We start from the raw sequence: 12,301 nt of genomic DNA, 5'->3' as shown, positions 1-12,301 counted from the left end.
ACGATGATGGGTAGGTAGATAGCTCTTGTGCTAGGAAAGAAGGGCATACGTTTGGGCCCCCAGCGATTTGTGTTGAAATTGCAAGTAATTTTTGTCAAAACTTTCCGAAGACGATTACTCAAGAAAGAAATAACGGATTTTCATGATTTTTGGTCTGTATGTAGCTTAGACAATGTTGTACAAAATGAAATACAAATTATGCAAAATAGGAGGTCATTTCCAGAATTAATGAGAATACGATATATCCGGGCCAATTCCAAAGGTCTGAACAGTGGCAAGTTGACCAAGTGTATGACTGTGCGGACACCTTCTCTATCTCACTCTTTCTTTTTTTAAATCACTACCCGTCTCCTATATCCTGTAGTTCAGGGCTCCGGGCTCGTCCTTCAACTCCCGGGCTAAGCTCGAGTGAGAGCATATGGTGTGCTCTGTATTTAGACCCTTCCTCTCGCAAGCATCTCAGGATAGTACTCAATTCCTTGTCCATCTGTCCTCTGTTCGGATTTAGATTTGTGTCGACATATCGAGGGGCCCAAATTTACCTCATATATACAAACTATGTTCCCCCAGCCCTTACCAAGGCAGATCAGCCCGCCGATCTCACATTAGCGCTCCGGGGGAGTTTAAGCCGGAAGGAGTTGTCGCTACCCTTTTCGGGGAAAGGGCAGGTGGACCTTACAAAGTTCTGTTGTTATTTTGAAAAATAGCTCAATACACCCTTGAGCCCTATCTAGTCCCTGATTCGCTACTGCAATAGCCTGCTGACCAACTGTGGTGTGTTGTAGCTGGCTACCTGTGGTGGTCATCAATCCTAGGTTCTCTTCCCTCTGACCAAGGGCCTTGGAGAGCCTTTCTACAGTCATCCTGCCAGACCCCTACCCCTACCCCTAATCCTCTTCGCTCCCTTTGGTGGAGCATAAGGCACTGACGAACTTCTTCCAGTCCTTCCTATCTTGGGCCATCCATCTAACTTCTTGTCAGGTCTTACGTGCTGCCTTCATCTCCCCTTCAACCGTCCTTCTCCAGGTCCCTAGAGGCCTGCCTCTGCTTCGCTTCCCTTGAGGGGTCCATTTGAGGGCGACATAAGGGTGTCTGTTTTTGTGCATACGCAGCACGTGCCCCAACCACTTCCAACGTCCGAATCCCCACACTAATCTGGCCAGGCGCAGATTATTGCACAATATCAATGTAACATGTAACATGCTGGAAATAATCTTTTTAATTTCAACGTCGTTTAATTGTATTGATATTTCTTTATGGTAATATTTAACTTGTGTATCAACAACATCATACTACACAGCACATTAAGCCAACGTATCGCGACACTAAGACACTAGCACATACAGCCCGGAACATCATCATGACTTACCAAGCATACAATTCCTCAATCATCTCTATCAAGATACAATGTATATAAATCAAACAATATTACCGTCGCCATGGCAATGCTTTTTCATTGCCACACTTTTTCATTTTCCACTAGTATTCCCATTAAGCAGGATGGGCTTGTCAGGTATTCTCCCATAACCTGAATAAGGGAGATAGTAGTGACTCTCAGACTCAGCGTTATAAGCATCTCCAAAAGAACAGCAATAACACTTCCTTTATCACTTCTATGTAATGTGCAAAATTTCACTGACAGATTTGTTTCTTAGAATTTGGCAGTGCGTAAAATGTTGTAGTGGCCCAATAGCGTCTCCCGTACTTGATTTTGCTAGCTTATCAGCCATCTGTCCTAATCCCTATTCTGAAGGGCACTACCAGTAATGTGTACATGGGATATCATACATCTCAAAATAAAAAGGGAATTATTTGCTTTATCAAAAAGCTGTGTGGGTGGCATTGGATTTTATTTGTCCTTTGCTAGTACCAGTGACGCTTGTTCAGAGCATGCTGCGAGACTGTTGTACAACTGTTGGCTGTTTTGCTGTTTGAACCTCTGTATGTTTCTGTCCTTGTCTTCATCAGAATGGTCCCCACTCTAGCTTTGGTTTTGGATCTTGCAGATAATTGGCTAATGCTGCATTTGAATCTTATAGAATATCACTTTTTCACGAGGAAGAATGTCAAAAAGCTGCATGTTGACATGCCTTCCTCACCGTTTTTTTCCGTCATTTAGGTACAATTTTGCCTCGCTCAACTTCATTTGACACCAGTAAGTCATGACAGCTATTTTTTGCATTTGGTTGGTCGGCTGTGTTTTGTCACATTTGCTGTGAGGTCTTTTTTGTCAGCACAGTTCCATCACGCTTCTGCACCACGTTAACAGAAAGACTTGTGTTTTTTGTGCACAGCATCACTGATATGTGGTTATGTCTGTTGTCAAAGTCAGAAGTAAGCAGAAATCTTTGATGTGGATAGGGTTGCCTTAGATCTGGAGAACAGCACAGTTGTGTAATTAATTCTTTCTAAAATGTGGAACTAAAAGATCAGTGATGATAGGTGTCTATAATATATATCTATAACGACTGTTCACCTTTATCCACAATGTAACCTTTATCTATTGTTTTTTAAAAACAGTGTATTTAGGGATATCGAGTCAACATACAGTACAATATTTTGAAAATAGAAGATATATTTTGAAAAAAAAATGCAATTTTACTCCACCATCCGTTGACTTTATATCCCAAAACACCCAGTTATTTAAAACAACAGGTATAGGTTATCCACAGATAAAGGTGAACTAGCGTTATACATATATAAAAGAAAAGAGCACTCTCTGTTGTCTAAGCAATACAGGTTAAAATCATTCCCCAGGTAAGACTTGAGAAAAATGTGCACTATGAGTATAAACTTACACGTCACTGACAGTCATTGCCATCATTTTATCTTTGTTCAAGGAACAACTTGGTCCATCTGATATACATCTGATATAGATGACAGAAATGTTCCAGTTTCTACCAACAGTCTTCCAGAGCCAGTAACCATTTTGTAGGTGTAACAATGTAACGAGTCACTTGTTCTCCAGGCCAAGAATGAAAAATAATGTGCAAATCCGACCCCAACATTGGTCGGTCAGCAGACTCCCACTGACAGAACTGTAATTATAAGCAAACACGAGTGGTTTGGACATTTGTGTACTGTTCGAAAACCAACCAACCATCCAGCAAGTAGTATCAAAACATACTTTCCTTGGCAAATCGCGTTGGTGAAGATAAGGGCATAATAAAAGGGTCCTTCATCTATGATTTAAGTCTATGTTACCCTTCTAACCAGGTGTTCTTTCTCTCCCAGCCCGTATGGACGCTGTGGAGACCAAGCGAACCAAGCTGGACTACGACGTGATCCTGCCCTGCTCCAAGAACACCCTGGTCATGTGGGACGGCATGCTGGGAACACCCAACAGGGCAGAGGTCAAGTTCAACCCTGACGAGCTGCTGGCTGTGGTCAGGGCTGGTGAGTTGGTTTTTATGGTTACCAGAATGTAGCCATGACAGTGATGCAGACAAGAACAACATGCTAAAACAAAATTAGCTTTGTATTGCAGATGTATTATTACATATATGATAACACGACTTTGTGTAGTTGCCTGTACAACCAGGCACATTTCTGACTACCAGTATGTCATTTACATGGCGTTTACACGGGATGATTAAGACTCATTTTTTAAAGAGGTGAACACTGAACAGGGTTTGGTGATAATGTTTCCCCTTGTGTTGTGTCCAGGCGTACCCAAAGTGAGACGTGGAGAAATCTGGAGACTCCTTGCCGAGCAGTACCAGCTCAGGAACAAACACAGCAACGCTCCACCTGAAATCCCTTATGAGGAACTCATCAGACAACTCACGTCACACCAGCATGCTATTCTCATTGATTTAGGTAGGTGGCACTGTTGAATGGTCTGCTCCATACTCTGCAATAACTTTTGTTGACTCAATGTCTTTTAGATTTTGTTAATTGCATCTTCAACCAAGAATGGTATAATGTCAAGCAGGGCTGTCTCCAGTTTGAATTTTTTTCCGTCCCACTCTTTGTGACCCCATGTTGTTGATTTTCCTGGTTATAGATGTCATTTTAAGCTTTTCAAATTGCATTTTCAACAATTTCATGTCCTTTCTGTCCTTTTTATTTTCTGTCCCAACAAGCAAATTTCCGTCCCGGGACCGGGAAGGAAGGATGGGTCCTGGAGGCAGCCCTGATGTGAAGTCACCTGTCTTTTGTATACCCTAGATTTCAAGAAGAGAGCCAAAGTAAATGCCTTGTTGTTTCCGCAGGCCGCACCTTCCCGAGCCATGCCTACTTCTCCACCCAGCTGGGTGCTGGACAGCTGGCCCTGTTCAACCTGCTGAAGGCCTACTCACTGCTGGACAGGGAGGTTGGGTACTGTCAGGGGCTCAGCTTCGTGGCAGGCATCCTGCTCATGCATGTAAGTCACACAGTTGGGAAACAAATAGTTCTCTATAAACCACTGCCAGAGTACACCAAAACTGTGACAAAATTAAGCTCATCTTCTGATAGAATGTTGGACAGGGAGGTCAGGTACTGTCAGGGGCTCAGCTTCGTGGCAGGCATCCTGCTCATGCATGTATGTTGCACAGTTGGGAAACAAATAGTTCTCTATAAACCACTGTTAGACTTCACCTAAACAGTGACAAAATTAAGCTCATCTTCTGTTAGACTGTTCCAGTGTACACTCACTCACCATTCAGTTTATTATCTCATAGAGATTATGGTACATGCATTTATATTACTTAAAAAGGACTCACCAATATATTTCAGTTTGTTTGTTATTGGGATGGAAGAAATAGATAAGTTGCCCATTCGTTGAAAGTAGCAAAGTTTCATTTTTGTTCATTCTTCTAATAAGAGTCAATGTATATTCAGATTTCATCCATAAAGTCACATTTATGTGGCTGTTAACGTTGTGCTGTTCCTCATGTTGTTTGTATTCCTGTCCCAGATGACGGAGGAGGAGGCCTTCCACATGCTGACCTTCAGTATGTACCAGCTGGGCTTCAGACGGCAGTACAGACCTGACATGGTGGCACTACAGGTAATCATGCTCTCAATTCTATATGATGTTTGACACCAAGTTTTTCATGGTATCAGATACAGATACTTTCATATCCATTGTTCTGCAAAACTCTCAGTACTTGTTTAACCATTGACAACTTTTTAGCTTACAACTAGTTTCCCCTCTTAGACTAGCTCACATTATTACACAACAGTTACAAAGACCTCCTACAGTACAGCAATAGCTTCTTTCCATGGACAGCAAAATTATGGAACTCTGTTGTTGACAGACAGTTGCTTCCCTCTCAAATACAAACCAGAAGTCTCAAAACCAATTTTCAATATCATCTAGCATAGCATTGTATATCCTTGATTAATTTTGTTCAATTCCAAGAAGTGTCCTTATGTTGAGCCGGCTCAGTCTGTTTAGTTACAGTAAAGTCAAAGAGTATAGAATACGTACAAGTACATCGTCCTGACTGTAGGAGTTTTTCCATTTCAGATCCAGATGTACCAGCTGTCCCGTCTGCTGCACGACAACCACCGCGAGCTGTACGAACACCTGGAGAAGAACGACATCGCTCCCACGCTGTACGCCGCCCCGTGGTTCCTCACGCTGTTCGCCTCACAGTTTCCCCTGGGATTCGTCACCAGAGTGTTTGGTAAGAGGCAGAGTCACGATTTGAAATGAGGTCATTTTTATAGACTGTTAAGTGTTTGCATACGAGCAAGATGTCCTGTAAAATTGATCAACTGCATGATAACAATGACTCCAAGCCATTTTATATCAATAAGGTTGTTAAATGTTTTGCTTAGAATTTGAAGAGAAAATTGTTGTTCCATAGATTTAAAGACGTAAAGCAAGACATGATACGACACCAATCTGATGCCAATGCTGTATGATAATTTTGAATATTTCTTTCCACCCAGATCTGATATTCCTTCAAGGAACAGATGTGATCTTCAAGGTGGCGCTAACGTTGCTAGGCGACCATGAGGACCTGATCATGGCATGTCAGGGGTTTGAGAACATCGTGGACTTTATCAAGAACCAACTGCCAGCCCTGGGGATGGTCAGCATGGAGAAAGCCATCAGCAGGGTAGGTCTTACCATTCAGAATCAGAACTGCATAACTTGTAAACAACACCCCTTCCAGGACTTTCTCCAGTCCCAGTTATTGTTTTGGATCACATGTATTTAAGTTGCTTTGTTAAAGCTGTCATTTCAAGCCCGTGAAAAGATAGTTTCTGCAATTTCATGTCGCGATACATTTTTTGGACGGACGGGGTGAATTTTTTTCTGCTCAACCGAGCAAATGTCTGGGACAGAAGGATGGGTCCTGGAGACCACCCAGATCCCTTCTGGAACTCGACAAACCTAACCAGTATTAGAGAGCCCTGATCAAAGGTTTGTACTTTATTCTGTAGGCGTTTGAGTTGGACATCTCGAAGCAGCTGCACGCCTACGAGGTGGAGTACCACGTCCTGCAGGAGGAGATGATCAGCTCTCCCCAGAGGGGGGATGTCGACAGAATGGAAAAGCTGGAGCAGGCCAATCGCAACCTGAAGAGACAGAACATGGAGTTGTTGGAAAAGCTCCAGACATCACATAGCAGTATTCACAGGTAAACAATCCGTTCTTCCTTAGATCAAACAGTCTACAAAAATAACTTCTGACAAAAATAAACTTGTGATACCTATCTTGACAACTGCATATTCTATGGCTGATAAGCAAGAATGAATTAAACCTTTTCTGACTCGAATAATCCGTTTGATTTCAGTTTGGAAGCCACAGTTGCCAGTCTTCAGTCTGAGCAGAACAAGCTGCGCTCAAGCGTCCAAACCCTGGAGATCGAGCGGGCCGCTCTCCTCAACACCGTCACCAAGCTGCGCAGGCTGCTCCCCAACAACTGCCTCATCGAGGAAGAGTTGAACTTCTCCATCGTGAACGAGATGCGGGCGAACGTGGGGCTACCTCCCCTCAGCAAGAACAACAGTAGCAGCTCGTCGGAAGACTTGGATACGGAGGTGGCCAACATTACAAACAAAACCAGGACAATCATCCCCAATCAACTGAGGCACAGGAACATGAGCGGGGACAGCATTGGTAGCTCAGTCAGCGCAGGGAGCACAGCTTCTTCTGATCTGTTGTGTACAGAGAATTTACAGAACACGACAACAAGCACATGTAGACCTCTCTCTACCTAAACTTGTACATAGAGAACACGAATTTGACTGTAGGTACTGTCTGTATAGTTAGATCAGTAGTGCCGCTGAGAGGTCCAACAGGAAATGAAGATAAGCATCTAAACATGACACAAGTGGCCAACTTATGTATGTAGATATGTTACAACAGTGGCAATAGCTAGTCCGAAGAGACCTCGACCAGACAGTGTGCAAGTATAGATATCACCCTCAACTGAAAACATGATCACGAGAACAGAAGTATGTATGCCAAACATGCCATGTATATAAAGGTGTTTGTGTGATGTGTTGTTGTGTGTGCTATTGTCTGACAAAGTAATTGTTGTCTTGCTGCAGACAGCTGAAAACAATGTGCTTCTCTTAATATTGTTGCATCCTCCAATGTCTTGCTCTAAACTTGTCTGTGAGCTGCTTGTTTTTGGTGCTGATTCCTGACTTAGCATAAGCATTGAAGCAGAGATTTTGAAGTTCCCTAGATGACTTACACAATATCCGAACAACTAGAGGAGTGGGTACAGCTAAGTTGTGGAAAGCCCTGGTTAACAAGCAGGGGAGGAAAGTGTACAACACAGGGGGAATGTGCTTGTGAATGAGAAACTATGTTTACTGTAATGACCTGTCGAATCTAACATTATACTTCTATGCATAGCCCTATCCTGCTATGATCCTGCTTACCCAAGGGTATACTGGATATATATATAGATAAACAAGAATCCTAGATAAAAAAATACTGAACACCTCGAGGTAGTTGTATATACTTATGTAGCTGTAACTTATCACAAGTTAGGCTATAGGAGGTAACACAGGAATGACAAAGTGTACCAAGGAGATACCATTGACATGGAGACTTCAATACTTGCCTGTAAATGATGGCCAATTCAAGGTCATTAGTCGTAGGAATCAGATCATGACAGATGTTTTCTAAACAGTGTTGACAACAAGGCTTTTCTGGTAGACTTACAATGTCGTGCAAATACTAGATTGAAGAAAAACTTGATGGAGTTGATAGAGGTCTGGTTTTGTTTATTTTACAAGTAAAGTGTTATAGTACATGTCCTCTTGTATAAAGACATCATGAAGTTTCTTACTTTCTTCTTCCATTTAAATGGTGCCAGTTTTGTATTGTTAAGTTTTATAGTTGTTATAGTTTTGGTGCAATGTTTAATGATGTTTTATGGTTTAAGAGGGGAAAACCCATTATTTTATTATTTGATGTCTTTGATTTATTGAGTCATAAACTGACTGAAATTTTTAGTTGTGTTTATCTTCTAGCTATTTCAAGGATGTTGAGATCGTATAACATAATGTTAAGGGCAGCGACTTGAGAAATGCACTAGGTGTATGGCTTGTAACAAGGAGATTATATCTGTATGTTTATCTCCTTGCTTGTGATGACTTTCTTTTGAAATGATTACTTTGCACAAAAGATAAAAACTTGTATAATTTTTGTTCATGAAGGTCTTACAGATTAGAAGATTTATTTGAAAAAATGTATCAATTTCTTTTAATGGAATCAGCCTAGCTGGTTTACAGGGAACCAAATCGTTGTCCATTTTAGTTGAGTATTATGTTGTTATGATTCAGAGACAAATACCGGTACGAATGTCATATAGTTCAATTACCAACAAATAGTGGAAAATGTTTTGGGCTGCTTGGCACATATGTGCTTTTGTCAGATTAACATGCGACTGTAAATATTGTAGTCACTGTTCCATGAGGACCAGGCAGGGTATGAGGTAGTTGAGTGCTCTGAGACAGTTTTGAGCGCATGCAGTCCCTGGTAGATGTACTTCAAAGATAACTGATATTGTGATAACTACTATGTTTCCTACATTGTAAAGAGTTCTCTGCTACATGTCATGACACCAAACATCAATCCACAGTGTAATACAACACTGAAACCCTTATCAGACTGAAACAAGGAAGACTTTGTGTTCTTTGGAACCTGTTTCTGAAGCAGCTTCATCCATATACTGAGACATGATCCTGTGTAGGGCAAAACCTGTTTTCATTGTGGATCTGATTTCTTCAGAAAAGTTGCCCAAACCTCCACTGGGAAATGGTTTGTTGCCCAGCTTTAGAAATGAGTAAGATTGGACCTGGGCTGTTTTCAGAACTTGGTTGCTTCAGAAAACCTTTCTAAACTCTTATAACCAGTCCCAGTCTGAATAGGGTCGGTAACAAAAAATAAACTGTTTACAGAATGATTCCAACCCAGAAGTAAAACTAGGTTTTGTATGAACTCATCCAGTATATGTACTTGTAATTTAAAAACAACACAACTTCACACAAAAAGCAATAGCACTGGATAGCTTATCTCTCTGTGTATGTAAATAGATATTATTCAGGATGAAATATCTACAACTTAAGAATACTACTGTGAACATTTTTGTGTTTGTGTCATTGAAAGATTTACGGTAACTTTGATGTGACGGTAGGGCATCAAAACGTGTGGAAAGCCATGTGGAGCTTGTGAGGGGATGTCTGGAATATCAGTACAAACCTCGAAAGAAAGCAATAAAATCCTGGAAACACGTGGTGTTCACGTCTGAATTATTCGTCTTTTGTTATGTAAGTATCCTTACTGATAATCTCCAGGCAGATTTATCGGTGGCATATTAGGACAGTAGTCTCACCAGACTCCATACCACGCTGTAAAAACCGTCGCGCGCCGGCCGTACTTCTCTGGTCGGCTTACTACTCTTTTTGCTTCCTCTCTACGGTTTTTCCAGTGACCTATGGAGTCTGGTAGAGACTATTAGGATAGTATCAAATTTAAGAATTAGCCAAGGGGTGTCCATCAGCCACATGGCCAACGAATGTTCTTCAACCACAGCAGGTATTATGACAAGTTTAGATATATAGTGCCGCATCCAAGTGGCAACCGCAGGGCATCAGAAACCTTTTCAGGACGTACCTCTGTGTTGTAGTCTTCCAGGTGGGTCATGGTTTGTTTACTGGACGTGATGCGTGGATCTGGTTACAGGGCGTGATAATCACACTGCCTGTCGGTCAAGGACGCCCGCCAAGTGAAGTGGACGGTGGTAGGCAGAATTGCTTGTGATGTTTATAACAACAGCCAAAAATTGCATTATAAGATATATTGTATTGAAAAAAAAAAGAATAAACACCGAAGTTGGAAAATCTACTGTGGTCTATGTATTAGATTGACAACAATTCGCGGCGAACGTAGTTGGTCGAATTAAGGACGTAAAATATCGTCGTTGGTTTAACCGAGAAAAAAACGGAAAGCATTGATGAACACTCGTTCACGAGGTACGGTTCACAATCAAAAAGGTTGTCACAAAGTTAACGATTGTTAGAAGCAGCTCGTTAACCAGTATGAGAAAACTTGTAAGGCATCCATCTGTCTCCGAAGACGAAAACTTACATGTACTTAATACTGTATTCTTGAGTATTGCAGAACGTCCTCAGCTCCTAGCTCGCCGAGACGAGCTCGCTGACTTTTTGCAAATAGGCGGCATCTTTTGTATTGAGCTTGTAAGGTATTTATCGGTCCGGGCGTACTTTGTTTTATAAACAGTCGTTTCTCAGCTTTGCTGCTTACCCATGTCCTCTCAACGGTCACTTGGCAGGACATTTCCCGTGCCATTATCGGCTCCAGAGCCGCCCGGGTCCCGAGCCCCAAGCTTTACATCGCATTGCCGATCTAGCCGGGAGATACGCATATGCATACACTTGGCGCCGCCAACTTTCACCGAACTTCAGCTTGATTTGAGATGCAAATATGGGAAAGTTTGGGGGTTGTCACAGAAATTTGTCAATGTAAGATAAGGGAGATAAATCGTATGTCATCCCGCACGGTATGATGAATATCACCAGTTTCAGACTGATTTTGTAACAACTCAACTATCATTTTTATCTGTGAGAAAGAGTCTATCATGTGAATGAGTTCAAGCTGTTCCAATGACCCGTATTCGGTACATTGGGGTAGGAAGGTACAATATAATAAAAAATAATTAAGTGCGTACATAAGAATCGCGCTTTTACAAGTACGGAAAACGAGACATTATTATGTTATCAGTGAAACAAAATCTTTTACACACGTACTTTGACGTACAAATGCAAATGAGCGTTCTTTTTTTTTCGAATACACGATCCCAAAACGGTGCTAGGGTCCAGCTGTATTGCCAATGTAAACGCCGGCATGTTTGTCGCGTGATCCACATGACGGGTAAACATCGTGCCACACCCACCGGTCCAACCTGAAAGTCAGAGGCAGCATGGCTTAACGCCCTGTTTGACCTTTCGCTGGGGCGAGACGCGCTCCAGCTCCGTGGACGTCTACTCTCCAAGCAGAGGTTGGCTGTTTTTAGACGTTTTTAGTCGTTTTTAACGTCCGCCGACATCAAGAAACATTACAAATAGAAAGCCCGATAAAAACGACTAATAATATACGTTAAAAACAGCCGGAGCCTAACCTCTACTTGGAGAGGATCGGAGAGTAGTGGACGTGCACACTCGTACAGAGACATTTTAATTTAACCTCCGTCCTTTGTCATTGTTTAACTTGTCTGCAAGCCTTGGTGCAAAGGTGACCACGCCTACCGTCGGGCGCACTCAGAAGCTTGTCTGATAAAGTTGGACTCATAAAGACGTCCTTTCATCATTGTGCAGCTGCAATGTAGATGATTAACCTAGTTATGCACTCGTAAAATTGTTTGAATTTATCGCAGGAAGTAGGTGGGTTTTGAAAACACCTGTCAACTGAGTGTCTTTGTCAGAAGTAACACATTCACAGTTGTTTAGGTGAGTAGGCACTGCTGGCATCCTTCAGACAAACAGCCTTCCCCGAAAAGGCAACGTCGTCAGAAAGTTCAATTTATCCTGCCATTTCCCTTGCCGTTTCCATGGCGACGGAATTCCAAGGATACCTGGAGTGGCCTTTTCATGGCTGAGTGCGCTGTCGCGTTCAAAGGGGTGGTTTGGGACCCTCACATCCCAGCGCGACTTTGGGATTTGATTTTTAGTCTAAGAGATAAGAACGCGTAACAAAAGTAACGCGGGATATAGAGATCTATCTTTGTCCCATATATGGTACGATAATTCATTTCCCGATGAAATTCTTGCTATACAAACATAGAAGACCCCACCCTGCCACACCCACCCCGCCCGAGTGGAC

At 42.2% G+C, this 12,301-nt stretch overlaps 1 protein-coding gene across 12 annotated transcripts in view; it reads left to right on the top strand.

Moving 5' to 3' along the window:
- Positions 1–9,693, top strand: part of LOC118418979 (TBC1 domain family member 1-like) — a 47,447-nt gene extending 37,754 nt beyond the window's left edge. For 11 of the 12 annotated variants that reach the window (XM_035825145.1, XM_035825149.1, XM_035825147.1 and 8 more), the window contains 9 exons: positions 2,120–2,155; positions 3,235–3,396; positions 3,667–3,819; positions 4,215–4,366; positions 4,901–4,993; positions 5,456–5,615; positions 5,884–6,053; positions 6,382–6,578; positions 6,735–9,693. In XM_035825145.1, coding sequence (XP_035681038.1) covers positions 2,120–2,155; positions 3,235–3,396; positions 3,667–3,819; positions 4,215–4,366; positions 4,901–4,993; positions 5,456–5,615; positions 5,884–6,053; positions 6,382–6,578; positions 6,735–7,161 — 1,550 coding nt within the window. In that variant the 3' untranslated portion in view covers positions 7,162–9,693. The remainder of the gene's footprint in view (positions 1–2,119; positions 2,156–3,234; positions 3,397–3,666; positions 3,820–4,214; positions 4,367–4,900; positions 4,994–5,455; positions 5,616–5,883; positions 6,054–6,381; positions 6,579–6,734) is intronic. The other variant, XM_035825144.1, reaches the window with a different exon arrangement.
- Positions 9,694–12,301: the final 2,608 nt, after the last annotated feature.

This window comes from Branchiostoma floridae, chromosome 7 (genome assembly GCF_000003815.2).
Source record: "Branchiostoma floridae strain S238N-H82 chromosome 7, Bfl_VNyyK, whole genome shotgun sequence".
In the NCBI taxonomy this organism is placed as follows: Eukaryota; Metazoa; Chordata; class Leptocardii; order Amphioxiformes; family Branchiostomatidae; genus Branchiostoma; species Branchiostoma floridae.
The sequence above is the reverse complement of the archived record's forward strand: the minus strand, read 5'-3'. Positions and strand labels throughout refer to the sequence as shown.